At 44.6% G+C, this 27,530-nt stretch overlaps 1 protein-coding gene across 2 annotated transcripts; it reads right to left on the reverse strand.

Moving 5' to 3' along the window:
• Positions 1-469: 469 nt before the first annotated feature.
• Positions 470-27,527, reverse strand: HEXA (hexosaminidase subunit alpha). 2 transcript variants are annotated; one of them, XM_040493187.1, is made up of 14 exons: positions 27,227-27,527; positions 11,283-11,375; positions 10,321-10,386; positions 8,625-8,671; positions 7,764-7,874; positions 6,789-6,890; positions 5,978-6,110; positions 5,174-5,354; positions 4,071-4,157; positions 3,730-3,802; positions 2,794-2,977; positions 2,512-2,602; positions 1,780-1,884; positions 470-713 (listed from the first exon to the last, which is right to left on the reverse strand). In XM_040493187.1, the coding sequence occupies exons 1-14, from the start codon at positions 27,477-27,479 to the stop codon at positions 650-652; spliced, it is 1,590 nt and encodes a 529-aa protein (XP_040349121.1). In that variant the 5' UTR covers positions 27,480-27,527; the 3' UTR covers positions 470-649. The 2 variants fall into 2 exon arrangements, with proteins under 2 accessions (XP_040349121.1, XP_040349122.1); XM_040493188.1 differs by lacking the exons at positions 8,625-8,671; positions 27,227-27,527 and adding an exon at positions 11,931-11,950.
• Positions 27,528-27,530: the final 3 nt, after the last annotated feature.

Consider the following 27,530-nt stretch of genomic DNA (forward strand, 5'->3'; position numbering starts at 1 on the left):
ATATAAAAAAATTGAAAAAGAAACAAAATAAAACAAAACAAAACAAAACAAAAAATAAGAAACAAGAAATCCATAGCAGAAGAAAAGCTCTAGGGGTGGGAAGTGTGTGAGTACGCATGGGGGAGAGCCCTTCCCTCTCCCAGAACTTCCTCGGGCTGCTAATATGCCTTCTTCCATACATGGAACCCTTGGAGGTCCAAGTGGCCTCGCACTTGGAGGGAAGTGAGCAGACTGAGGATGGGGGTATGTGTTTAGACTACGTGTCAGGGGTGGGAGAGGTGTCACACAAGTCATAGGCTGCACAGGGTTTCATTCCCAGCCCTCAACTTGTAAGATTCCTCCAGGGGCAGACACTGAGCCCAACCTGGCTGGGCCCTGATAAGCCCGAACACTCTCAGGAGCAGAAGGCCAGTGAAGGCAACTCACTACCCCAGAGCCATTCACATTTTTCTTACACAGGCAGTCCATGTTCATTATGGAAAAAAGCCACATCACTCTTTATTTGATGCTAGTGCCAACACTGGCCCCCTTCTCTCCATGCACAGGGGCACGTAGGCAAGGGGCTCTGTCCCCCGGCCGGGATGCAGTGGAAGCCTGGCCCCACTACCACTCTCCTAGGGCCAGCACCCTCTTCAGTACCTGGGGCTGCTCAGGTTTGTTCAAACTCCTGTTCACAGTAGCCTATATTGAGGGGTTGGGCCTGGACACCTCGCCTGCAAGAGGATATGAAGAAACAGGGCGAGATGAGCCATTCAGACAGGAGTCAGTCTGAGGCCCCAGCAACACCTCCACCACAACCAACGGTCTCCCCCCACCCCCCGACTTCTCCTATTTCAGTGGATTTCAAACTGCCCCTGTACACCAGAATTGCTCAGGTATCTCTCATTTCCAGAGATTCTTGCTCGGACTGGGGTCATGTGTTGGCAAGAATCTGACAGGCGCTCCAGGTGATTTTGATACAGAGACATCCAGGAATTTGGGGGGACACATCCCTATTTCTAATCTGCTTATCTCTGTACCCGAGTCCCAAATAACTCAGTACTTTTAGAAAAGAGCTGATGCCTAAGGGGTGCCTAGTGTTCTTGGCCCACTGAGCCCACCTTTAATGGCTCAAATGCTCTAAATGCAGTGGCAGTGGGGAACTAATGTGCTGTCCTGTCCCTGCAGAGGTGTGGACATGAAATCCTTTTTAGCCTCACCAATTCCAGGATGTGACCAATCTCCAGAGGACCTCTGGGCATGCTTCCTTTATTATCCAAGTGAGCAACGTGCTTAGAGATGGTAAGGAACAGGCTCAAAGTTGCCCAGTGAATTACAGATAGTTGAAGCCTAGACCTTGCCATGGCTCGCTCTCAGCTCAGCACTAGGCTGTATCCACCAAGTCCTCAAGACTTAGTCAATAAATAAAACAGGGAAATGACCACCTTACTCAGGCCCATCCCCAACATTGGCACAGGTGTCACAGGAGTCCATAAAGGCATAACCATGGCTAAACACATAGACTTTGAAGTTGGCTTGGATCAAATCCTGGTTCTGAGTGATTGTGGACTGGTTACTTAACTTCTCTGTGCCTCACTGCCTATCTCTAAAGTGGGAATAAAACTACCTACCTTACAGAGTTGTGGTTAAGATTCAATGAGATAATGCCCATAGAGAGCTGAGAACAGTGCCTGCTACACAGTAACCCTCTGTCAGCATTAGCTATGATTAGTATTCTTTTCCTGTCAGTAAGCCCCCACTTTATGTTGGGGAAGGCCCCAACGTGGCCTGCTTGCTTACCTTAGCAGCTCACAGCGGAACCGTGTCAGACGTTTAAAGGCCAAGTCCAGGTTAGTCACCGACTTGTTGCTCCACAGCCTCTCAGCAACGGCTGCTGCTCTGGGCCTGGAGGGAACGGTTGTGTACCAGGTTGGCTCCCGCATTCCCTGCAAAGGTTCTGGACACCCGCAGGCTACTCTCTCTTATTTAGGCACCCTAGACTCACGGTCAAGGTTATTCAGAGCAACAACCTGGCTGGAGGGCTCCTAGGGACTTCTAGGGCTCAGCTCCATCGTCATTAAGGTACACAACATTGATCCCACTCTCCTCCTCTCCCAAAGATATGGTACCAGAGTAAGTTGTAGGGGCATCACGAACTGTTATTGACGGGAGCAACAGGTGTTCTCAGAATGTACAATCTGCATACCCAGCCAGGCCTGGTCAAGCTGCTAGGAAAACAGCATTAAGGAAGTCTTATCACAGGAATCATGAACTTAAGTGCTGGGTCCCAAGCAAGTCATCTATGCTTTCCAGGCCTCACTGTCTCTATCTGTGAAGTGAGGATAACAAAACTTATCCTGTGTGGAACTTACGTAGGTGAGTATAATGTACAAACAGAAGGATCACTCCAATGCTCCTTCTCTCAGGCCTTCTCTCAGGAGGTACTTGCTGGGGGTGACTGAACAGGAATGAGTCTATAAAGAAGAACCCATGCCCACAAGCCCAGCACCCACGTCCTCAGGAAACCCTTACCAGAGTCTGGGGACCAGATTTGTGCTGTCCACATACTCTCCCCACATACAGGCCTCTCCACCAATCACTAGAGCCTTCTGCTGAGCACCACCTGAGAAAACAAGCAACGACAGGCTGCTGGGAACAAGGGGAGTAACCCTAGGGTTTCTACCACCTTCCCAATGTAGCCCTCTCTTCAAACAGCTCATCTCATCTAACCTGAAAGGTCTAGCCCAGACCCTCCTGTCTCCCGCTCTGTGCACCAGCCTGATCTGGTCAGCAAGGAGAGCTCCCTGCTTTCACCTTCAAATTCCAGGGGCTCCACCACGTAGAGATCTCTCCAGTCAGGGCCATAAGTTATGTGATTCAGGTACCAGGGGGCAGAGAGCAGGGCACGCAAGCCGGCTCTGGTAATTAGCTCCAGCTCCTTCAAATAATTTACTGGTACCTCTTCTCGCCATACCTGGATGATTGTATCTGGAGGAACCTGTCACAAAAGGTCAAATGGCAGTGATGGCACATAGCTGAGGAGATTTCTGGCCCACATTCTTATGCAAGCAAACCAGGCCAAGGGGTATGTGGCCACTCTGTTCCCAAGCAGCAAAGTATTTCTCCATGATTCCTAACTATTGAGTTCCCAGCCCAGTGCAGAAGCCAGGGATTCTATTGGTCCTAGGAGTCCTCCCAGCTGCTTCCTCTTTCAGTCCTCCTACAGCCTCCTTGTCCACAATGAGATAGTAATACTGGCTGTAAGCTAAGGGAGGCAAGCAGTGGGGCCCAGGAGACTCGTCAAGAGCTACCATGTCAAAGAATCCCCAGATGTTTCTGAGGATGAGATAAAGTTCCCATAGAACCCCTCCATTTGGCAAGAGGCTGGGCTCTGATCAAAAATGAAGAAGGTAGCCCTGCTCCCAGACCTGGAAGACCTTAGTCTATGACTCAGAATGGAAAATCCAACCCAGCATGCCAGTCTCAGGAATCCTAAGTAACCCAGAAGCAGAAATAACTCTTGATCAGTTTGTGCTGAGGGAAGATAGACAGAAGCTCTGACACTCACACCCAGGTCTCAGACTTCTGTGACCTTTCTGGAGGAGAAAATGGAGAATTGGCCCCCGGTGCTCTGAACAGTAAAGCCTAATCTAAACTCCAGGTGGACCAGTTTGTGCAGAGGCAGGAAAGGGTTGAGAGACCAAAGGGAAGCACTACAGGTGGCTCCTTCTCTCTATGCCCCTGGCTCACCTTTACTTTATTATCAAACACTTCCTGCCACACCACATAACCTTTGCCATAGGCAGAGACGATGTTCAGCAGTCTGGAGAGTAAAGAAAGGGTCTGGTCAGCTCAAATAGGTTCTAGGCTGTTGGTGCCAGTAGGGGTTCAGGCTGGCTAGGGGCCCATTCCTAATTGGGCAGTGTCTTCCCCAGTTGGGAGCTGACTACTCCAAAGCTGAAAGGATAGAACAAAGTACCCTTTCAGGGGCCCAGAGGGTGGTCAAGCAGGGCCTGGTCCTGGTATGAAAAGAGAGGACCCCATAAGGAGGTAATCCCAAGGGACCTTGCCCACCCTCTTTCCTTCCTCACGTCTGGATGTAGAAGGACTCCAGCTGCTTGAAGTCATTACCAAAGCCTTTCATCTTCATAAAGGCCTGGATATCTGGGTTGGACCTCCTGAATCCCAAGAGAAAATGGAGATTAATTCTTTCAACAGCCTCAAAAACTTGGCGATTAGTCACCTGGCCTCCCACAACTTCTTTTTTTCACTTGAAAAACTAATCAACTTTGGATCTCAGAGCCCCCAAATACGGCAGGTGTGGCTGAACAAAGCTGTGTGATGGGGGCCATTGACACAGGCTGAGAAAGGATGAGTTTGGACCTGAAGAGCTTTAAATTCAAACTCTCAACAAGAACGCACATTAACTTGTCTCGACTACAGCATGTGGGTTTGAGGTCTTGGTTTGGGGCTCTGGCACACTGGATTCTGGCTTCTCTGTTTAACCCCCTACCCACACATATTTTGCTTTTCCCTTAAGACTGATTCTTTATTCCAGATTGGTACAAGTGTTGCTGTTACCTGCTGCACTTCCTCCCCCAACAACGTTTATATTTTGCTCACATTTCCTCCTGGAATGTTTTCTCCCTCCTCTGCCACTCAAAAAAGCCAACTATTTCCCCAGATCCAGTTCTAGTGCCCACTTCTCAGAGAAGCCCATCAACCTCTCTTGAGCTAAGTGAATCTGAGGGTTTGAACCTTACAGTTTAATACCTAGTAAACAATTACAAAAAAAAAAACAACAAAAAAAACAATTGCATATAGTATGCTCAAATTCACCTGTGTCTTCACTCTTCAACCAGACTATTTTAAGTCTTCAAAAGTGGGAATTATTTTTCCCTATCCTGGATTTTCCCAGGACAATTCTGTGCCCATATCTGGTTCTTCCATATGTATCTCAAGGACATGACAGGAGGAAGGGATAGTTTCATATTCACAACCTGGCCAAAATCAGGTAGGGCCTCAATACAGGGGTAAGAGGAAAGACCTAAGACTTGAGCCATCTGGACTGAGACTGTTCTCAGAAGTTAGCCCCTGAGGAGTACCTGAGATAGGTAGCCTCTCAGGAGCTAACCTCTATTCTGAGTGAGCAATTCCACACAGGCAGCAATGGGAAAACCAAAGGGGATCATACCAGCAGGTGAAATCAACCTCATCTCCTCCAAGGTGAAGATAAAAATCTGGGAAGACAGAGCTGACCTCCAAGAAAAATGTGCTCATGAATTCATAGGTAGTATTGAGAATGGGATTCACTGGTCCGAAGGTGCCAGAGGGACGAGACCCAGAGTAGCAAGGAGTCAATAATCCAGGGAAACCTAAGGCGACAAAGAACCCCACATAAGTGTCACAAATACATGGAAACCACCCCCCCCCACAGTCATATACTTAAGGACATTAAGTCGCACAAAGTAAGATATTGTGCTCATAAAAACTGCAATGCACATAAGTAGGAACATCAACCACTCACATACACTGGTGACCATGAACTTTTAGTCACAGTCAAGGAAATAAAAATATATTCACTATCATAAGTCTGGGTTACAGCCAGATGCGATCAACATACACACTCTTGCCTTGACATATCGCTTCCAGCAGGGGTCACCCTTGCTCCCAAAGGCTGCTCTCCTACTGCCTTTAGGCAGGAAAGCAGAGAGCCTGATGCTGCCAAACTGACAAAATCTTTCTTCCGCTCTAGGGCACAAATTGCAAGAGCATCATTAAGACAAAGGCATCGGAGAAGAATCTGCCCAGAGGTTAATACTAGGAAGTGGCCTCCTTTGTCCAAAATAAATTCTGCCTATCTAAATTCCCAGGTGGAAGTTATTGATGGAAACCATTCTTCCAGGGACCAAGGCCAGGCACACCACATCCAAGAGTCAATGCCCCGAAGCCCAGTGAGGGGGACCAGTAGGCTCCCTCTATCCGACATTATTCTTACCTGGTCCCCAGGACAGAGTGTGGCCAGGAGTGTCAAACTCTGCCAACACACGGATACCCCGAAGCCGTGCATATTCAATCACTTCTTTCACATCTTGTGCTGTGTAGACATGGGTGACAGGATTGTAGGACCCCTGAAAGGCAAGAGACACCCATAACAATCTCACTTCCTGAAGGCTAGCAGAGTAGAAGACACTCAAAATGCCTCCAGGACTCCCTGGATATCAGAAAATCTACCTACAGGTTTTTGTTGTTGTTGTTTTAATGTTTATTTATTTCGGAGACAGAGAGAGACAGAGCATGAGCGGGGGAGGGGCAGAGAGAGAGGGAGACACAGAATCCGAACCAAGCTCCAGGCTCTGAGCTGTCAGCACAGAGCCCGGCGCGGAGCTTGAACTCACAGACCATGAGATCACAACCTGAGCTGACTGAGCCACCCAGGCGCCCCAACCTACACAGCTCTTTGGTATCAGGGACTATCTCCAAGGACCTTTATCAGAATTTCCCACAAAGCTATCACATCTATTGCTTTATCTGAGTGTCAAAATGCCAGTGAGACAACAAGGTAGGTAACAGAATATAAACAAACAAACAACACCAGGAGAGATTATCTCCTAGTTGTCACAGTGAAAATTAATGCAAAGTTTGACTCAAACTTAGGTCTCCTGATTCCAAATCCAGTGCCCTTCCTCTAAGTCAGTATGTGCCTAAAACTGGCTGGTTAGGATGAGAGCCAGTGTCCTTGCCAGCAGGGCCATAGTCAGGCTCAGACATCAGCTCATAAACTTGGTCTTGGAGAAATTGAGACATACCTTTCTGGTGAGCTCTGGAAAAGTGAAGCTCTCATATGGGAAGGAAGAGTCATCGACCAGATGCCAGTGGAACACGTTGAATTTATTGTATGCCATGACGTCCTGTAGACCAGAGCACATGCTATGAGCCCACCACAGCTTCTCCACTTTTCCCAAGGTAGACATACAGGCAGGCTGCTCCACATACCTCAATAGGCCCAGCCTGCCCCAGCTTCTTGATAAGTGTTCATAGGGTCTATCTATCAAATCTTCTGACCAGGGAGTGCCTGCCATAGAGGGAAGACCTAGCATATTCCTTCTTCTGCCAAGGCACATCCGAAGATGGCTGACAGAGGCAGCGCCTCCTCTTTTTGAGATGAATTTTAGCCACACCGAAAGGATGGCTGAAACGATGTGGTACAGTGGTCTTCCAAAAGCACCACAGTACCTTGAAGACTAATACGTCTTCCTGCCATTTGTTTTAGGTTGTCTGACTAACGTTTATCCAAACTGTGAAGTCTATTGTTGAATTTAGTAATCTCATAGCCTATAAACCTCAGAGCCAAGACTGACAGATGTGTCTACTGCTTTGATTCCATCAGAGAAGCAAAGGAAAAGGTAGATACATGAGTTGGATCAGCAACTGTAAGATAAGACTGCTCATGAAACTCAAAATAGGAACATCGCCAGCTATGGCTTTTGAGTATCTTTCCTGTGACTTTGTCCTAAGCTAAACTGCTATGTCAAAAAAACCAATTCCCCAAATCACCTTCTCCATTCCTGGAGATAACCTGGACATTGGTTGGTCCAGAGTAGCCAGTGGGATAGATTTAAAGCCCTCTTTTTTTTTTTTTTTTTTTAAAGACCGGGTCATCTGAGGAGCTCCTAAAGTTACATACATTCCCCCTGTAACTCTTTAGGAATATGGCAACTGGCCTATCCCTTCCCCAACACCCCAGAACACTAAGGGCAAAGATGGCCTTAAGGCCTGGGTACCAGAGTGTCCAGGATGCTAGTCAGTGGCAGGTAATGGCGAGACGTATCCAACAACAAGCCCCGGTGAGAGAAGCGGGGGAAGTCTTCAATCTCGGTCTTGTTGATAAAGAACTGTGTGGATCAAACATTGAAGCAGTCAGGATTCAAAGGGAACTCACCATGGGAATGGAGGGGGGATGAGGAAAAGTCTCCTAATCTTTCAAAAGCCAATCTATGACTGTTCTGTAGAGTAACTATCTCTCCAAATGCCCCACATCTCTACCTCAATGACCACCAGGAGGCACCTGTCAGAGAGTAACAGTCCCACACTAGCCATATAGAGCTGCCCCACACACCACTCAGCCTACAAATTCTGGATTTTCACTTTCATCTGTTTCCCTTTTTTTTTTAAGTTTATTTATTTATTTTGAGAGAGAGAGAGAGTGAGAGCGAGCATGCGCACACATGTGTGTGAGCAAGGTAGGGGCAGAGACAGAGAGAGGAAGAAACGGAATCCCAAGCAGGCTCTGCACTTCAGCGTGGAGCCCCATGAAGAGCTCGATCTCACAAACCGTGAGATCATGCCCTGAGCTGAAATCAAGAGTTGGACACTTAACCGAATGAGCCTCCGAGGCGCCCCTGTTTATTTTCTTTAAAGCAGTGTGGTCTCAAGGTCATTACTCAGGGGAACTGAATTACAGTGATTCCAAACAGGCCAAATCTACCAAACCAGTTTCTACCCACACCTCCTTCTAACTCTTGCTGGGGCCATCTTGAGCCACCAGGACTCTGTGTAAGGCAATAAGTTATTCTCTGGACTCTCAACATTGAGAGACAACTCCAGAGATTTAAAAGGAGCCTCTTTGGAGGGCCCCCACTTACCGTGCCCTCGGGAGATCTCCAAATTAGCTGGCTAAAAGTCTCCAGACCTATGGGGAAGTAGAGAGGCAGGGTAAAGGCTTAGAGAGGTGGGGAAAAAGATGCACCCATTTGGAAGGTTCCCAATGTGGCAGAGGAGAATGGCTGGGCACACAATAAAAGCAGATGTAGTACGGGCTTAATGAGTCTCCACACGGATGCAAAGGGGATACTAGGAAGCCGGTAGCTATTTTTACTCTGTATTTTATTTTGGGAGGTAGCAGTGTAAGGGTAGCAGATTAGTACTCCTCCTTGAACACACCCTCAAAACCCACAGGCCTCTTATCCATAATTTCCAAGCCTTGAACTCACAAGAGTATTAAGAGAGGCCAAGATGTGTGCTTGTGTGGAGAGGTGCAGGGACAAGCCAGTTCACACATTTAAGGCTTTCCATAATTAATACTGATCAGGAGCTAAGGAAACAGAGAAAAAAGGGTCCTCAATCTACTGCCCCTTCTATTATCCCAGATTGAATTGTGAAAAAGTGATCATAAGCTTAAGTTTCCAAGGAGCCTGGGTCCACGGCTGGACCTAGAAGACAAAGAATCATCCACCTTTCCTCTTCAGAGCTTGAGAAGGAAACCAGCTATAAGGAGAGAGCTGAAGTATGGTAGGCAGCAAATGCCCCAGTCCAGTGGACACAGACTCCTAGATTCTGGTAAGGCCTAAGGGCAGGCATGCGGAGTCCAGAGCATTGTATGGATTCAACAGCTAAAGCCCCTCTTCTGAAAACCTAGCAGAGGCCCTGTGAAGGATTTCCAGAGTCTCAAAATTTCAGAATGAAAGAATCTGAAATCTTGACAGTCCCTCAGCATCTGCTTCAAGGCAGACTGCTTCTATACCGTTTTGGCTTCTTTCTACCCTGACTCTGACACCCAAAATTCTGGAGTCCCAGATTTTCCCTTATCTCAACCTGACTAATCATTAGCTCCTGCATGAAAGGTGTAAGAGAGCAGAAAGGGGACTCAGCATGCTGTTTCTCCAAAACACAGGAGAGGGAAGAGGAGGGGTAAGTGAACAAAGACAAACCAAAACAAGGTTTGAAATTCTGTTTAGAATTTCCCTACTCATTCACCAGCAGAAGTTTTAGAAAAGTAGTAGCGGTATCTGGCTAAGTCTATATCTAAGGACCAAATACCTTTTCAGTAAACCAAGAGGAAGGGCACAGGCCCATCACCTGTTAGCTAAGAAAGTCTTCATTTCTCCTGAAATAATCTAGTTCTGCATGTTTTACTACTATTTACTTCTGTTTTGACATTTATCTATTTCTTGTGATATGGTTGTCCTTTACAATGCATCTTTCTAATAACGTGTGTTTAGTGAAAGCCGAACGGGCAGTGTTGTGGTGGGGTTCCCAAGCAGCCTGTCCCCTGCGGCACCGAGCATCAGCCTGCTGGGCCTCTCACTGCTGCCCCAGAGCACCTGCCCAGGAGGGCCACTGCTGCCGCTGCACAGGCTGACACCCATCAATTTCTTGGGACAGCTGTAAGGAGAACACTCCCTTCAGGGAGACCGGGAAACACTCCAACTGATCTCCATAAAGAAAGCTTCCTAAAGTGGGGGTATGTGCCGGACCCTCAGCCCTATTCTCCCAACCCACCGATGCCAACCTTCCCACATCACCCCTTTCTCCCCGTCCCAGCATCAGCTCCCATGTTACCTCGGAGAGCTCCCCAGACAGTCTCAGAGAGGAGGAAACAATGATCATCATTTATGACCAGGGTGTCTGAAATGACAGAAATGACTCCATTGGTTAAGGATTCTACTCTCAGATTACAGATCACATGTTCTGTGTAAATCCTTGAATTACAAAACAGCAGAAAGATCACATTTTTTTTTCCATTCAAAGAGGAGACATCCCCAGAGGAGAGCATCTGCAGGTCAGCTAGGCCTTGGACTAGAGTGAGAGGGAGGTCACCCAGCAGCTCTGCAGGCCTTAAAAGATAATGCATGATGAGGGTCTGGCAAGAGCAGAAAAACACCACCTGCCTTGTGGTTCAGTTTCCTCCCCCTCCAGAAACACGAGTTTCCACCAGCCCTTAGCTCAGAGTGTGAAGGGGACAGGGATGCTTGGAGGCATGTGTCCAGGTTACAATGTTCCCAAAGCCTTTGTAATCACCCTCCTCTCCCTTCATCTTCAGGTTTCATTCAGCTACTTCATCCAAGAATGAGAGGAGGAAGCCAAGACTAGAACGTTCACTTTGAAGACTGAGAAGTTCCCAACTGCTGCTGCTCAGGGGCACGGAGCCATCACAGTGCTAATGATTTGGCTTTATTTCAATCATTATGTCCAAAAACTCTAGTCATGCCCAAAAACTCCTTCTCTCTTAAAGAAAATCAGCAAATTCCTAAAATGGCATTGGAATTATATGCAGTTCAGAAGACAAGTGTCCTGTGGGACTCGGTGAAAAGCCAATGTGACATTCCACAGTCAACCTTCAGACACTGGTTAGAGTTCATACAAAAGATTCACCTCTGTGTCTCTCAGCACTTGGTTACCTTGGGTCTCCACAGTCATGGAGGGCTCTGGGCCTAGCATCAGGAGCTTAGGCCAGGCCAACCAGAGTTATATCTCCAGACAAGTGCTTCCTCTTCTAGAACAGGGAACAGGGTGGCACTTACAATTTTCCACCGACTCCAAAGAAGGAAGCTGGTCACATCCCGGAAGGACCACAAGGATAACCAATGAATTCTTCTCCGGTGTATGCTGTTTTCCTGCAAGGACAGGGTAAACTCAACATGGCTGACCTGTCACCAGAAGCTAACAGGCAAAACCAAGGTTTCATAGAAAGGTCCCTAACTCTAGTCCCTTCTGCTCGCATGCGTGTAGGGAGAGGCAAAGGAGGACAGGGCATTTACCCTTGCCGTAGACACTGCCTCATCACTTGTTCAACTTTTTCATTTTCGTTGTGCTGCCCTCTCTCCCATAACCCGCCCTGACCCATGTATCAAAGATCTGGCAGCAGCTCTTTGTAGCCAGGGCTCTCTATTTCTAGTTTGGGTACAGTAAGCACATGATTCCAACACCTCAACAACTGCTTCTAAACTACAGACAGCTTGAGAGCACTTCTACCCAAAGTGTGGTCTGCAGATTAGCTGCTGACTTGCAAACTGTGCTGCTGGTTGAAAGGAAAGATACTGATAGACAGAAAGCTTATACAATGCTGGAATGTAAATCAATTATGTCAGAATAAACACACTGTTCAGTTCTAACATTTTTTCATTACACGTTTGTTTAGATGAAGGGAATAGTTTTACATTCTGGTGTACCTCCCCTCTCACTGCCTACTGTCACTTGAAGTAGCACTGTTCTTGAGGGCTCCAGGTGAAGGGTTTACCATTTTGTAAAAGCCCAGGAGCTGATGCAAGCACACGAAGCAGATGACAGAAGGATCTCCTATGCAAAGGAGGCCTGAGATAATCTAGCTGGTGCCCCAGCAAAGGGACATGGTCACCATCCCATCCTGCTTCCTTCCCTCTCCCAAACAGGTTCTCTGTCTGAGGCAGACTTCTGTCTAGCAGTGGGAAGCCATCCAGTATGAGCCAACATTGAGCATAGTTCTACAGATGACACCCCTCCTCACCGAAAAAAATAAAAGAGCCAAAGCCAAGATACTAAAGTGCTGTCTCTCCTCCTCCTAAGGGTTCTTCCTTGTGACCTTTGAGGTGGTTCTGATTGTACAGCTCCAAGCCTGAACCCGAATGTGCCCCTTTCTATTCTTTTCTGGGGCCACATACATCCACACTGGTACCACCACAACCATGACTTCCTATGGAACCACAAAGTCAGGGATAGGATAGTCAGGAAAAAGGCAGGGTGAGAATTCAGAACAAAACTGGATCCCTTATGGTATCCATCTCTAGGCACAAGGAATCCAAGAGCCTTGAGCCATTTCAAGGAAGCCTTCACGGAGCTCAAACTGCTTGAGCACTACCACATGGCCGCATCTCAGCTCGCAGATTTGCCAAGAAGCAAGCCAATAAGGAGCCCATTCCTACCACCATAAGCAAATGCATTCTTTCCCCTCCCTGTAAATAACCTGTATCCCACACTAATACCTGCCTAAATCCTGCAGGGAGAAGGAAATGTGAGGCTACTCTGGGCCAGGCCAACTCATAACTCTATTCTAAACCCTGAAAACTCATCCCCAGCAAGACAGGATGACCAGACTGTCAGGGCAGAAACTACCTTCAAAGCAGAATCTGTAGGGCCCTCCCAAGCTCCCCAGGCAGAGAAGCCATCTCTACAAACCCCAAAGACCAAGGAGGACTTAACTGAGAGGGAGGAGTGAAAAAAACTACAAAAGAATATTCTTCCTTAAACTATGCCCTCATCCCTCTCTTCCTCACCCCCACTCCAATCCCACACATCACAGTGCCCCAGTATCATTGTGTGGAGGAAGGATCATCTGTGTATCTATCCAAAAGAGGGCAAAAGTCCTGGGCTTTAAGTGTTAATTCCGTGGACTTCAGGCTACCAAGCTGAGGAGAAATCACAACTATCCGTGTACAACTGCCATGGTCACTGTCCTAATGACACGAGAGGCTGTACAAATACTAGGTTTATCTGAACAATTGCTTGGAACATAAGAAAACATCTAGCTTGTTTTGTTGTTAGTATATTTTTATTTTTCTAAAACACACCTGCAGGCCATCCTCTAAATCCATAGTCCCTTTGGGGGAGGGTAGTAGACTCCTTACAAGATCTGATGAAAATGAAAATGAAAGGATTTTTTTCCCTAGAACAATGCCCCTAACTAAGGGCTTATCCCTCCACCCCCTGCCACTAATCTTATGGTGAAGATTCCCTATCCTAAATGCTCTCAGTGACTCACTTGGGTTTGGGCTGATAGAGGAGATACAGAATCATGGCTGCTATTTAAACAAGTTATGAGGGGGAAGGTCTGGAGGCAGTGGTAATGTGAGAACTGGTAAAACAGGAGGGACACTGGGCCACTTAAAAGGATATAAACAGTGTATCATCATTGTGGTTTTCCGCCTCCAAGTTGCTACCCTGAAGCAAGCAGGAAATAGGCAAGGGACAGGCCAGCTGCCTCTATATGCACCCACACACTCTGCACTGGGAAGAACTGAGGTGTAGGAAGCATGGCCCGGCACACTCAACAATGAGCCTGGCTGGGACAACAGGAAATTCTGAAGTCTCAAGTGCTCAGGAAGAAGCATGGCCAACAGAGCACTGAGCAGGGAGATCAGAAAAGGTTGGTTTTGTTTTGGTTCAGCTGCTGCTAAGCTGAGTGAATCTCAGGACTATTTTCTCCCCTGTAAACAATGGCAAGGTAGAACCAGATTCCAGCTATTCCTCTCAAGAGTTAGTACTTTGTGACTCCACACACAGATAATATGCTCCAGAGTCCCATTCCGTGGCCAGTACCTCCTATCTCCACGGCTCCCTCATCCCCCTGCTTTCATGTACACCTGCTCTTTTCTTCTGGTTCACTGAACAGTTTGCATTTTTCTAAATTTAAGAAGATAAAAAAAATTCAAATAGTACAGAAGTATTTGTAACGAAAAATTAGTTACCTTTGGCACCTCTCCCCTTTTAGCATAATTTAGCCTATTCCTCACAGACAGGTCAGATCTGGATGTGGAACTCTGAGACCCTTTTTCTACCCACTGTTGAACCTTCTCCAGATGCCAGTGCCATAACCCTTCCATTACTCTACTGTTCTCAGTCCTCTCCCATCTTCTCTTCAGCCTGGGTGTGCTGATCTCTCACTTCAAACACAATCTAGCCAATTCTCCTAACAACCTATCATTTAATCTACTGCATGCAGTGAGCAAAACCCTCAACTCTGGATCAATCTCACATCCGCCTTCTGTGCACCGACCCTGGCTACTGCATCCTGCTGGAGGGAAGAGAGAAAATCATGTAATGACAGGATATGGTCACTATAAAATCATGGTCTGTCAACTTGGCTGGGCCCTTGATGCTGCCCTGAAAATCTCCCATCTCTACCACTCCTTTCTTCTATTCTCTGCAACAGCTATTTCAAACTTGAGCCACTTTCCTCAAGCTGGCTTTACTCTCAGTAGACAATCAGAAGAGAACTCCCATCCATCTCTACCTTCCCCTCTCCTTCCTGACAAAAACACCTGTAACACATGTCTGGTCTTTACCTTATCCTACCTGGGTGGAAGGGGTTTCCTTTCACCTGTGCTCTGGATCTCTCCTGAGGCTCCTCTTGTATAAATGCTTTCCCCTTTCCCCTAAATCTTCAAGTTATTTCTTTCTACTGATTCTTTCCCATCAGCATTCAAATATTTGCAAGTCTTCCTGATTTCAACTCCATGTTATCTCCAACAGATTCTTCCTCTTGCCTACTGTTCCCAAAGAAACTCTAAAGGAAATGTAGCCTGAGCAGTTAGGTGCTGAACTTCAAAGCCAGACAGATGTGGGTTCAAATCTTAGTTCTAACACTTTCTAGCTATGAGATCCTGAGCCAGTTATTTTCCCTCTCTGTGCTGCAGCTTCCTCATCTGAAAAATAGGGATCATGATTAGCACCTACCTTACTGAGTTGTTGGGAAGATTAAATGAGTCAATATATGTAAAGGGCTTAGGCATTGCCCAGCACATAAGTGATCACAGAGTTGGCCATGCTTAGTCCTCTCTTGGTAGCCACTTCTGACATCCTATCTACTCCTTAGTCCACTATAATATGGCTTCCTTTTCTACCACTCCTCTGAAAATGCCTTCACCAAGGGTCTGTGGTTCAGTAACTAAATTCAAGGGATCTTTTTCAGTTTATTCATTCATTCATTCAACAGTTATTTACTGAGTGCTTACTATATGCCAGGCTGTTCTAAGTGCTGGGGACACAGCAATGATCAAAACAGACAAAAATCCCTGCTGTCACACAGGTAATATTTTGGTGGCCGCTCACTTCTTATAGGACCTTTTGGCAGCATCAGACACCCCTGATGTTCTTTAAACTAAACTCCGTAGCTTAGAGGACATAGCTCTCTTTGAATATGCTTCCTCATTCTCCCCTTCCTTTGCCAGCCCCTACATGCTAGTGTTCCCAGGGGTTTCCAGGCTTCCAGACTTCTCTTTTTCTCTTCACTTACACTCTCCTTGGGCAATGTCATCCACCCCACAGTAGGTTGATGATTCTCAAATCTACCTTTCCGTGCTAACTCTTTTTCTGGGACTCGGCTCACAGGCCTACACTCAAATGGCTTAGAAGCCCTTCAAATCTTAAATACGAAATTGAACTAACTCTTTATTCCTTTTCCTGGATGATCTTCTCTCTGTTTGATAACAGTATCATCTATTGATTTATCCTGACAGAAACCTCCTCCTTCTCCCACCTTTCTGTGTACATTAAAAACTCATTCACCCCATATTTATCGACTGAATACCATGTGTCAAACACTGTGCTAAGCACTGAGATTACAGCACTGAAAAAGAAAGACCCAATTAAGTCTTATAACTACAAAATCCTTATTATCTCAAAATCATGACCACCTTCCCACCTCCACTGGGTCAATGCCTTAATTCAGCCTCTCATAAATTCTCCCCTGAAAGACTACAAAACCTCTCCATTGCTTTGCCTGCATATATACCCATTTCAATCTACTATCCTCTGTGATCTTTTAAAATGAAGATCTCTGCTCGGATCCCGTGCAGGGAGTCCCACAGCAACACAAAGAACTCTTTACAGAATCCTGAAATGCCACATTTTCTCCATACCTTTCTTTGCACATATTGCTTCCTCCAAGTGAAGCAAACTGCATTGCCTCCTCATCTCACCTAATTATGAAACAGCTCTGGTTTCCTTTTATAAAACTTTTCTATCATTCCCCCACCCTTTCCTAAGAGACTTTCCTATGAGATCATGAAGCAATGTATACATACATTTTCAACACTTATCTTAATATATGCTGTTTATTTGTCTATCTCCTCACCGAGGCTGTAAGTTCCTCAACAGCAGGGACCAATCTCAGTGCCTTTGTATTTCCAGTGCCTGACACACGGTAGTCATTCAATAAATGTTTGCTGAAAAAATGAATGATGCTAGAATTAAAAAATGCACATTTAATGCTATGTATGCATAATGCTTGTGCTACATGATAATCAGGCATAAATGGCAAATAGTTAATGGTGAGATTACTTCTATACACCCACACCTAGTATTTGTGAAGTCCTGGAATTAGGGTGGGGAATGGTAAGAAGACACCCAGGCATACAGAAAGTGTCTTTTCAGACACTACTTTGAAGACCCTTGGTCCATTAATCCAAAGATTCAGGTCTTTTTACTTCGCTGGAAGGGGGAGCTCATTCCTACATTAGGGTACCCAGAAACTATGTCTTTACTTCAGTGTCCAATAGCTTCTCCCTGCACCAACCTGCTCCTCCCTGAATCAAAACATTTCTATCACATCAGTGAGTTTAATTTACAGAATTTTAGCAGCATAAAGAAAACATTCATTTTGGTTATAAAGTGGCATTTGGTTTGGCTTCTGGAGTGGAAACTAGGAAAGTCAACCCAGCTTTTGGCACCCTCCTACTCTTTCAGGTGTACCGTGCCCCCCCCCCCTTGTGTCCTGGTACTCTCCTAGGCTAGTGCCAGTGTCGGTTCTCCAAGCCTGTATTATTCCCCTTCCCCTTCCACCTTTATATACGTCACATCCAGGCCTTCTCTCCCCATATTCAGGCTAATGAAAGTCCTAGAAATCATTCATTTCCCACTCATTTCTTCATTCCAACCAGAATATATTGAGCTTTTTTTTCTACATCAGGAACCATGCTAGGTGCTGGGGCAGTTAAAAATAAAAACAAGCCCTAGTCCCTGCCCTTGAGGAGCTCAGAGTCTAGTAGGAGACAAATTAACAAACAATTATAAAACAGTGTGATAGGGCTAGGGTAGATATTACGGCTACCTCCACAAAGGAAGGGATGCTTCACTTTAGAGAGGACCTCTGAGCAGAACCTTGAACCTGAGGTGGTGTTTGCCAGGCTACCAAGAGAAGTAGAGGTACTCTAAGTTGGGAAGTAGCCAATGCAAAAGTACATTGTTGTGGATAGGGGAAGAGGCAAGGCCACCCCTATCAAACTTCTTACCCAAATTGGAGTCTGAGAATCCAACTGCCCCGATCCTAGAGCCTCTCCATAGTGCTACTGAATTCAGTCTGGACCATAGTGCCTCCTCCTACAAGTCCCAAGACTTTTCACCCTTTAGAGACTACTAATACCTAGTCAGAAGTGCAATCTACCTAGTCCACAAACAAATCCTGAATGTTCTCCCTTCCACCTTCTTTTGTAAATGTTGTAGTTAAAAGTTTCCATTTTTCCTCTACTTTTAAAACTTCATCTGTTCTCCTCTCTCCTCACCCCTCGCCCACAAGAGAGCAATTCCCTGTAATTCTAGATCCGAAAAGATAACTTTGGTTAACATTTTGCACAGTCTTTCAATTTTTTTCCTAAATATATAGATCACTTTTGAAACAAAAATGAGATCTTAAACATATTAGTTTGTAACTTTTTTCCACTTACCACAACAATTTGTAGATCTTTTAATGTCAGTATACATAGATCTACAATCTTTACTTCTAAATGCTGAATAAAATTCTATTTTTGAAATATACTTTAAAAAGTTCAAAGTCCCAACTTGTCTTTGTGGACATGATAGAATGCTTCTAAGTTTTTGATCTTATAAGCAATGTTCTAGTAAATATTCTCTCTCTCTCTCTCTCTCTCTCTCTCACACACACACACACACACACACACATTCTTTTCTTTAAGTTTATTTATTTTGTGTGTTTGAGAGAGAGAGAAGAGAGAAAGAGGGCACGTGCATGCCAGGGAGGGGCAGAAAGAGAGGAGAGGGAGAGAGAATGAATCCCAAGCAGTCTCCACAATGTCAGCCTGGAGCCCAAAGCAGGGCTCAAACTCATGAACCATGAGATTTTGACCTGAGCCGAAATCAAGAGTTGGATGCTTAACCAACTGAGCCACCCAGGCACCCCACATATATATATTCTTTTTTAAAGCACCTGTTGAGGGATTTCTGCAGGAAAATTCCTAAAGGTAGAAATGCGAGGCCAAAGATATGAAAAATTTCAGTTAATGACACTGCCAAATTACTCTTCCAAATTATTGTACTGATTTACGTCTGAACCAACATACACGGGCCCATCTCTTCACATCCTTCCAAAACTAGACTGTCTCAATTCCTTTTTATCGGTGCCAGCTTGATAAAAAATATATATATACCATTTTTTTGTCCGTATTTTACTTTTTTATTTTTATTTTTTTAGGTTTATTTATCTTGAGAGACAGAATGTGCAAGCGAGCAGGGGAGGGTCACAGAGAGAGAGAAAATGCCAAGCAGGCTCCATGCCGCCAGTACAGAGCCCAACTCAAACTCACAAACTGTGAGATCACGACCTGAGCTGAAATCAAGAGTCAGACACTAGGGGCCCCTGGGTGGCTCAATCGGGCTCTTGACTTCAGCTCCGGTCATAATCTCAGTTCGTGGGTTTGAGCCCCACATCAGGCTCTGTGCTAACAGCACAGAGCCTGTTTGGGACTCTCTCTCTCTGCTCCTCTTCTGCTCACGTGCTGTTTCTCTCCAAAAATAAACAAATTTACAAAAAGTTTTTTAAAAAGTCAGACACTTAACCGACTGAGCCACCCAGGCATCCCTCAACTGTATTCTAAATATAATGACTGAATTTGAGAATCACTTAGCATTTACTGGCCATATATTTTGCAATTTAAAAAAATTTTTTTATTGATTTATAGAGCTCCTTTTAGAGTTTTACCTTGTCTTTTAAGGTTGCAAGTGTTTCCCCCATTTGGTCCTTTATTTTTTTAACCTTATGGCTCTCTTGCTTTGATTTTTATGTAGTCGAATCTGCTTGTATTTCACTTTATGTAGTCAAATCTGTTTGTCTTTTCTTTTATCTGTTTGCTTAAAAAGGCTTCCTCTGCCTCTGGGGCCATATGAACATTCTTTAAATATTCTTCTAATAATTTTATGACATAGCCTTTATCTTTAGATCTTTAATCCACCTGGAATTTACTTTTGTGTTTGACATGAGGTATAGGTTTCAATTTATGTTTTCCAAATGGATAACCAATGATCCACACATATTTATTGACTAAACATCTTTTCACTTTTGATTAGAAATGTTTCCTTTACCATATATTAAATTCTCCCAGGCATATGAACTCTTGCTGGTCTCTGGAGCTTATTTTCATGGCAATCCAATAGGAGGATCTATGATCTCATAGTGCTATCATCTTTTGTCATTCTGTCCAGTATATAGACACCTCTGCTCATTTCTGTTCTGGACCCACACTCCCATTCCTATAAATGTTGTTTCCTCTCCTCCACCAAGCCACCTGGACTACACATCACCCACTCCCACAAGCCCTCTGGAATCCTGTTCCATGGTTAATGAACTACCAACATCCTGAGTCTATTTCCTTTTAACTGAAGCAAGGCTCTCCCCAGGAATACTATTTCCCCTACAACTTGCTCTGAGAGGCAGCTTCTTCTCAGCTGCTTCCAGGACATCTAGCTTCTACCATCAAGTAAAAAAACAAAAACAAAAACAAAAACACCTCTTTTCTCTGGCCCATGACATTCAGTTGTAAAATCTTGAGCTTCTCCTTGCCACCAACACTCTGCAACATCCTGGTCACCTCTTTATTTACCCAAGATTTTGGAACCTGGTCCCCAGTCTTCCTCTCCATTCCAAGGTTGACTATCATCCTAGGTGATTTCAACACTCAAGAGGAAGAACTAACCCACATTCTAGCATAGCAGTTACCCAACAACACCTTAACACCCTCTCATGGTCACCTTTTGAATCTTCCTGTCCCCTGGAGGTGTTCCAACTCATTCTCTCAAGCTTCTGTACCATATAGCTAACTTGCTGATCCACCCTAGCTCTGTGTGCTTCAACCAGTGACACTGAGTTTCTTAAATACATGACATGAAGGCTTCTTTCCTGACAGCTCTTCCCATGTACATGTGGATTACTACTTGCGTCCCCATCAACTACTACTTTCAAAGATGATAGGACAGCTTTTAATGGAAGTCTTCTCAAAATGTACTCTCCCCTCCACTCCAACACATACACTTGGGCCAGGTGTTCCCAAAGCACTTTGTATCTATCAGCAAAAATCACTTTACTGATACTTTACTGTAGGTCTGTATTCCCACTTCTAGAGACTGTAAATTCTTTAAGGACAAGGACAGTTCAATTCATATTCTTGGACAAGTGCTGACAAATTATAGTTGCTTAATAAATACTACTTGTACTAAGGATGGATGGAAAGAAGGAAGCTGGCCAGAAATACTACTGGAATCTGATAATGATGGGCCCAGGATCAAAACATTCATAACGTGAGTGCTAATGATTAAGCAATTAGATGTTAGAAGTTATTATCTGAGGTAATTAATGCTAAAGTATGATCAAAGCTTACTCCTACCAAAGGCCAGTAGTTTTCCAAATTGCTAATTGGTACAATACTTGGTGAAAATATTTATAAATAGGAGACTGCCCTAAGATTGCACATTGAAAAGAGCACAATCTCTGTAGACAAACAGACTTGACTGAAATTTCTGCCCCACCACTACTGGCTGTGAAACCCCGTACATGTTGCTTAGCCTCTGTGAGTCTCAGTTCTAAAAGATGGAGTAACACCAACATAACAGAGCAGTTGCAAAGATTAAAGGGCATAACATATAGCAAGCGCCAGACACTCTTTAATAAATGCTAGTTTCCTTCCACCTTCTACTTCCTTTTTCTTAAAAAGTCAGTTTTGCCACTTTGCCGGAGGAGCCCAGCATCCGGGTGCCTCGTGGGATAACCACACCATAGGAACAGCTTCTGTGAGGGCTTTTCATGAGCTTCTCACAGGAGCCTGAAGGCTCCACTACTGTGTGATGTCACTCTGTATGGCAAATAGGCTGAGACTTTAACATATAAAAGGGACATGAACTTAGAACTCTGAATCAAACTAGGACTGTGGCTCTAGTCCAAAGACCAAAGCCACTAATGTGGATCTTAGTACTAGCTACTACCAGGACAAGGTCAAATATGACAATAGTTATTTCATCTAGGACACAAGGTACCTGATAAGCCATCTCCTTTGCTCCCAAAGCTTTACACAAAAGGGAAGGCTGCCTACTGACACCAAAGGTGGTAAGCACCCAAACTTCCCGCATCCAAGCACACACTTCCAAAGACAAGAGTTCTACACCATACCCAAGTCTAACCACCTTCAGGAAGTGGACATAACAATAGCACACCACTAGGGGCTAGGGATCAGGGCTGAGTGCAAAGCTAAGCTTAAGCAATAACAAAAGCTTTAAACAGAAGCAAAGGAAATGAAAAAGAGAAGTTGACACAGGAATGGATCTTATTCACTATAGCCAGGAATTGAGAAGGAAAGCAAATCCATTTCTCTGTTATGATGGATTATAGATGTATAAACCTTGAGGCAGATCACAGAAAACCCTGCACACATAAGACTATCACCTCTACAGATCCAACCTCCTATAGTCAGCTGACTTTGCTGTCAGGGGCCCCATGAAGGTGGGAGAAAACTCCTAATCCAACGGGCTAAACCTCTTGGTGATGCATATTGACTTCTCATTTATTTCCAGGGCCGGCAGAGGAAATTTAGGAAAATGCAGAAACATAAAAGTAACCTCTTTCATTTCTAAAAGAAGTACTGGTGGGCAATAAAACTCCTTTTCTTCTGTGTAATCCACAGGAAAAGGATTGAGGTTTATGCCTTTAACAGGCTAAGAAATCGACAATGAGCCCCAGTAAAAAACTGTGCAGCCATAAGTAAAAAAGAATTCACACTTGCTGATAAAAACAAAACACAAAAACAAAGTACCAATCGGCAAAAAACCTGCAATGCCCTGCTTCACTCTTCTGTTCGGAGAAGAGGAAGTCAGGCGGAAGCAGATGGGAGGAACGGCAGCTCTGAGGCTTAGACTTAGTTTTTGTTGTTTTATTTTAAAATCACCAAGTTCTTCCTTCTACTGTATCTTCCTTCAAAGATTGTAAAAACATTCATCACTATCTCCCTGTTATCTTCAGAAATGCTTGGAATGTAGAAGGATTAAAAAAGGAGCAGCAACTACTTGGCAATTAGGTGATTTGCATGAGGGCACATAGTTAAACAAGTGATTGCTAAATATTCTCTGGCTGACTCCTGAATAAATCTTGAGTCTACTGTATAGGTTTTCAAGCAGAATATCCAGGGGGAGCAATGATAGCTCAAGGAGATGAGACTTGAATTTTTCATAAACCAGGCCGAGGCTACCCACACACATCCTGATCAAGATGAGCTTCGTGGAGTCAGTACTATCCCAAGCTATTGGGGAAATATTATGATTTAACAATAAAGAAAACACAAGGTTGTGGGAAGAGAGGCTGGTGGTGGCCAAGTTAGTCTAGGCCCTGGAATTCAACATGGAGCACAATTATTTTGGCCCTCACAAAAACTATGCTCCTGTTACCCATCCCCTTCCAAATTTTCCTATTTCTCCTCCTTATATATTCCTCCATTTTCCACATACCCCTTCACAAGAAAAGTAACTCAACTGCAAAACACTCTTCCTGCATGGTTTTCTTCCTCTTAGCTTTAAAACAATAAACTTAGGGGCCATCAAGGCTTCACAGGAATAACCTGTCCTTGGTTAAAGTGTACATAGCCACTAGTACAATTAGAGTGCAGCACTAATTAGCATTGCTCCTGCTCCCCACCCCTGCTGCCCAACCTTATCTGTTTCCCTCCAACACTCCCTAGATGCACTCCCAAGGCATCTCCAAGTTTGTGAGAAGACTAGTCCCAGTTGGGACCACAGCATAGTGTGATCCTCCTTTCCCTGGAATCACATGCTAATACTCCAAATTTAAAACTTGAAAGTCAATCATTTCTAAATGAAACCTGCAAATCATCTCCTTTATGATGATCTTAGAAATAGAAAAAATCATGGCACTTTCTACTTTATACAAAGTAGCCCTTTTAATATATCCAACAAATAATTAAGTATTTATTATATTTCAGGCATTGCAATAGAAGGCATGGCCAAAGGAGGTCTTTTAGGAGATTTAGGTTGTAATAAACTATGCCACTCACTAACTAGTCACTTGTTTCATATCTGAGGATGAGCAAATCAAATATTGATAATGATTGCAGAAGGATCCAGATAGTCACATAATAATCTTCCTTCCATTTTAGAATAAAAGGAGTTATTCTGTTCAGGGACAATGGTATCTTAAGTAATTCACAGGTATGAGTGTGTGAATATCACAACTAGATGCAAACTTCTAATAACCATTAAATACTACAGCTTCAATCAACTAGTTTCAGAAAAGCAAAGACTTCAGCCAAATGGCATAATCAGACTTAGCACTTTACCTGAAAAACTTGGGCTTTATCAACTCCACCAGGTACCCAAAAAATGCATTCGAGGCAATGTCAGATAGGTACCATCCCAAGGAAGCAGATTTTTGAGTCATAAACAAGATGTGGCTCAATAATCAAAACAGGGAGGTAGGTTCACTCAAGTATCTAGAGCTTAAAATAATTCCATTTAACAGGTTTAACAACATGCAACACACACCCTCCAGCTGGCAGAAACACCTCTAACAACAAAAACAGGTAGCAAATACTAAACACCTTCCTAGACCATTCAGCAATCAGTGGACTACAGCTAACTCCTGAAGGTGAATTCAGAATCAAATCAAACCTCAAAAAGAGATTTGTTTTTCAGAGAAGTATGGATTCCACTGAATCCCAGGTTCAGATCAAAACCAGAAGTTGTGCTACATTAAAAAGAACACTGGCCCGGAACCTACAAGGAAGTTAGGTGGAAGAAGATGGAAAGCTGTCAGCCAAGATTTAAATTGCATATGTTGTTTTCTTTCCTAAAATCAGCCCCATAGAGAAATATGGTCTGGTGGGCCTTGCTGATGTTGCTTTCCCCTCCAGGGATTCATCCTTGTTTTTGCAGAAGAAGGATTATAGTTCAAGCCATCTGAAAGCCTCCCAGGAGACTAATGTTTCAAAGGAAAGACTCCAGAAGAACAAAGAAGGAAGCTACTTCTGTGTCTTCGGTAATGTTCATCCAAACCAGTTTTCATTATCTCTCAAGGGATAAGAACCCTCAAATACAGCACATTTATTCACAGTAAGGTAACAAATTGAAATAAACATCTTATTTAGTTTCTTATCTGTCTCTAAATCTTTTATTAGAGAATTTACAGGACCCATTGTCACATATTATCCCCATGTCTATTTTCTTCATTAAACTCTAGACCTATAGCAATGGAGGTAAAGGCTTAATTTAGAAATACAGGAATTATCCTAATTTATACAACAGTGGCAAACATTCTAATTATCTTTTGGGCATTTTAAAATACATTGTGTCCTTTTGCTTCATATTTCTCTAACTGGACTGCAAAGCTTGAGCCTACTTTTTTTTTTAACTTTAATTTTTTTTTTTTTTTTTTGAGACAGAGCAAGAGAGAGGGCACAAGTGAACGAGAGGCAGAGAGAGAGAGAGAGAGAGAATCCCACGAGGGGCACAGAGAGAGAAGCGGGGCTCACATTCACCTGAAGAGATAATGATCTGAGCCTAAGTCAGATGCTTAACGGACTGAGCCACCCAGGCGCCCAAGCCTACTACTTCTGAGCATACTTTTCTTGTAACCTCCAGAGTGCCTGGCACTGGAACAGGCACATACCAGTTAGATGACAATTTTTTTTTTCTTACACAAGTCAGGCCCTAACTGCTCTATACCAAAATAAACATTTTGACTGCCAATCTTGTCTAAGGCATTACTTGTCATAAAGGATTCAGAGAAATACGTGACCTACCACACACACACACACAATACCCTTTTATCCTCCCCAGCCTAATCCATCTTATCAGTTCAGAACTACCCTGATGCTGAGACTCTTATTTCTTTGCCTCAATTATCTGTCACTCTCTCAGTACCATCTGTTTAATGAAATGCCTTTAATTCTATAAATCAAATGAGAACATTTGCAAAAGTAATTCAATCGCACTTGAAACACAGTACAAAATGATGTTAATCATATGGCCCAATCATAAATATGGCTTCCCCATTAACACCTATACATTGTCACTTGAGAACTAAATTCCAAAATAGTTTCAAGAAAACTCTAAATTTTAAGCCCAGAAAGTAGAATTGTATCCCTATCTGTTGCTGACTCTACTTACCAATTTTTTGTGAAATAATAATCCTCAAACACAATTTTCAGCAACTGACTTAAAGAAAACTGCCAGCCCCTTCTGTTTTAGATGAAACCAATATCCAAAGCACTCCTGACTTCAGTCTTGCTTTCCCCAACCTCGTTCTGTAAGGGTTAAATTGTACTGTAGGGCTAACGCTTAGCTTGAAAGATAACAACTTTGTTCTGACACTGAAGGTCAAAAGATAACAGCCTTGCTTTTACTCTTGTAAATCATACTCCATACTCTTGTGAATCAGGCTTTACCAATGAAGGAAACAAAACCTCAAAAAAAGAGCATCAGAGACAAGGTCAAGGAGATCCACTGGTTGCAACTTAGCGCAGAAAGTCTAAAATAATCACCTCATTTGATAACTGTTTCTGACTCATCTGGCAACTGTTTCTAACTCATCTGGGAACTGTTTCTCTGTTCTGTTCCCAGATAATGATAAAACAATGTGATCGGCTTTAAAAACTCTGTACCCCGGCTGTTCGGGGCCACACTCTTATCAAGAGTGTTGGTCCCGATCGGTCGGCCTTGCCTCTCATTGTAATAAACTTTGTTGTGACTGTCACTGGTGCCCGTAGCATTCTGTTTCAGGAGTCCTGTGGATGCAACAATTCTTCCTCACTCTCAACACACACACCCTCAAAGCACTTTGAGCTCAGTCAAAACCATCTGTACCTCTGGTCAAGCCTTGCTTCCTCTCTGGAATACTCTTTCAGTCCTGGCCAATTACATCCACCACCTCACAATAAGTGGCTGCTCAAAATTAATTTCCCTATGGAAGTGTTCTCTGATTTCTCTCACTGGGCATGCTATGTGTCAGACACTTTTATGTAATTTTGCACAGATCAATTCATCTCTAATGTCTTATCTTGCCAATTTTTGGTGTCAGGTCTATTGTCCTCTCCCCAGTCCTAGTCACAGCCTCACTAGGACCCTGCGACACTTGCACACGGTCGGAGGGATCACCTTCGATGTCTCCCGGCACAGTACTTTCAGCAATTTGATATCGAGATTGAACTGTAGTCCTGCGGCAGGTATTCTTGGTGAAACAGAGCCAGGGTACAGGATTACGGAGAAATCCTGGCTCCCAGAAGTCAGCTCAGCGAAGTAGAGAATGGAGCTGGGGACTCTGAGATGACGGCTGGAGAAAAGGCGCAGGAGGAAGTGAAGGCCAGAGGGTTGTGACTAGACGACAGGGTTGGGCAGGAGCCAAAAGGAGGGCGTCTCAGGAGGTCGGGCGAGCTGCCCCCGGGCAGGACCTCTGAGAGCCGGGAACGAGGCAGGGGCAGGTCCGACTCACTTGTGGGTTCAGGAGGCTGCCAAGAGCTGAAGCCGAAGAGCAGGTCGCGGTAGCGCTGGAAGGCCTCGTCGAGGACGGAGCAGCCCGGCTGCGCGGCAGAACTGACGTGGTACTGGAACTGGAAGTTGTACGGAAAGATGGCGTAGTGCGAATCGGAGGTTTGGATGTACTGGGGCCATGGCCAGAGGGCCTGCGCCTGGCGGGCGAACGCTGCCGCCAGCAGCAGCGAAAAACAGAGCCCGCAGCCCGCCATGGCTCGCCGGTCCCCTGGTTCTCGGCCGGCCGGGCCACGTGAGCCCCCGGT

Source organism: Herpailurus yagouaroundi, unplaced genomic scaffold, assembly GCF_014898765.1.
Source record: "Herpailurus yagouaroundi ecotype Mexico unplaced genomic scaffold, PumYag 184, whole genome shotgun sequence".
NCBI classification, from domain to species: domain Eukaryota; kingdom Metazoa; phylum Chordata; class Mammalia; order Carnivora; family Felidae; genus Herpailurus; species Herpailurus yagouaroundi.

What these genes read in the sequence shown, in the direction of transcription:
- HEXA (XM_040493187.1), bottom strand. Translation starts at nt 27,479, where the DNA reads ATGGCGGGCTGCGGGCTCTGTTTTTCGCTGCTGCTGGCGGCAGCGTTC. An exon ending in TGTCTGGGGAGCTCTCCGAG is followed by an intron (nt 8,672 to 10,320) that starts GTAACATGGGAG and finishes ACTTCCCCATAG; the next exon opens with GTCTGGAGACTTTTAGCCAG. An exon ending in CTAGCATCCTGGACACTCTG is followed by an intron (nt 6,891 to 7,763) that starts GTACCCAGGCCT and finishes TCTGGTCTACAG; the next exon opens with GACGTCATGGCATACAATAA.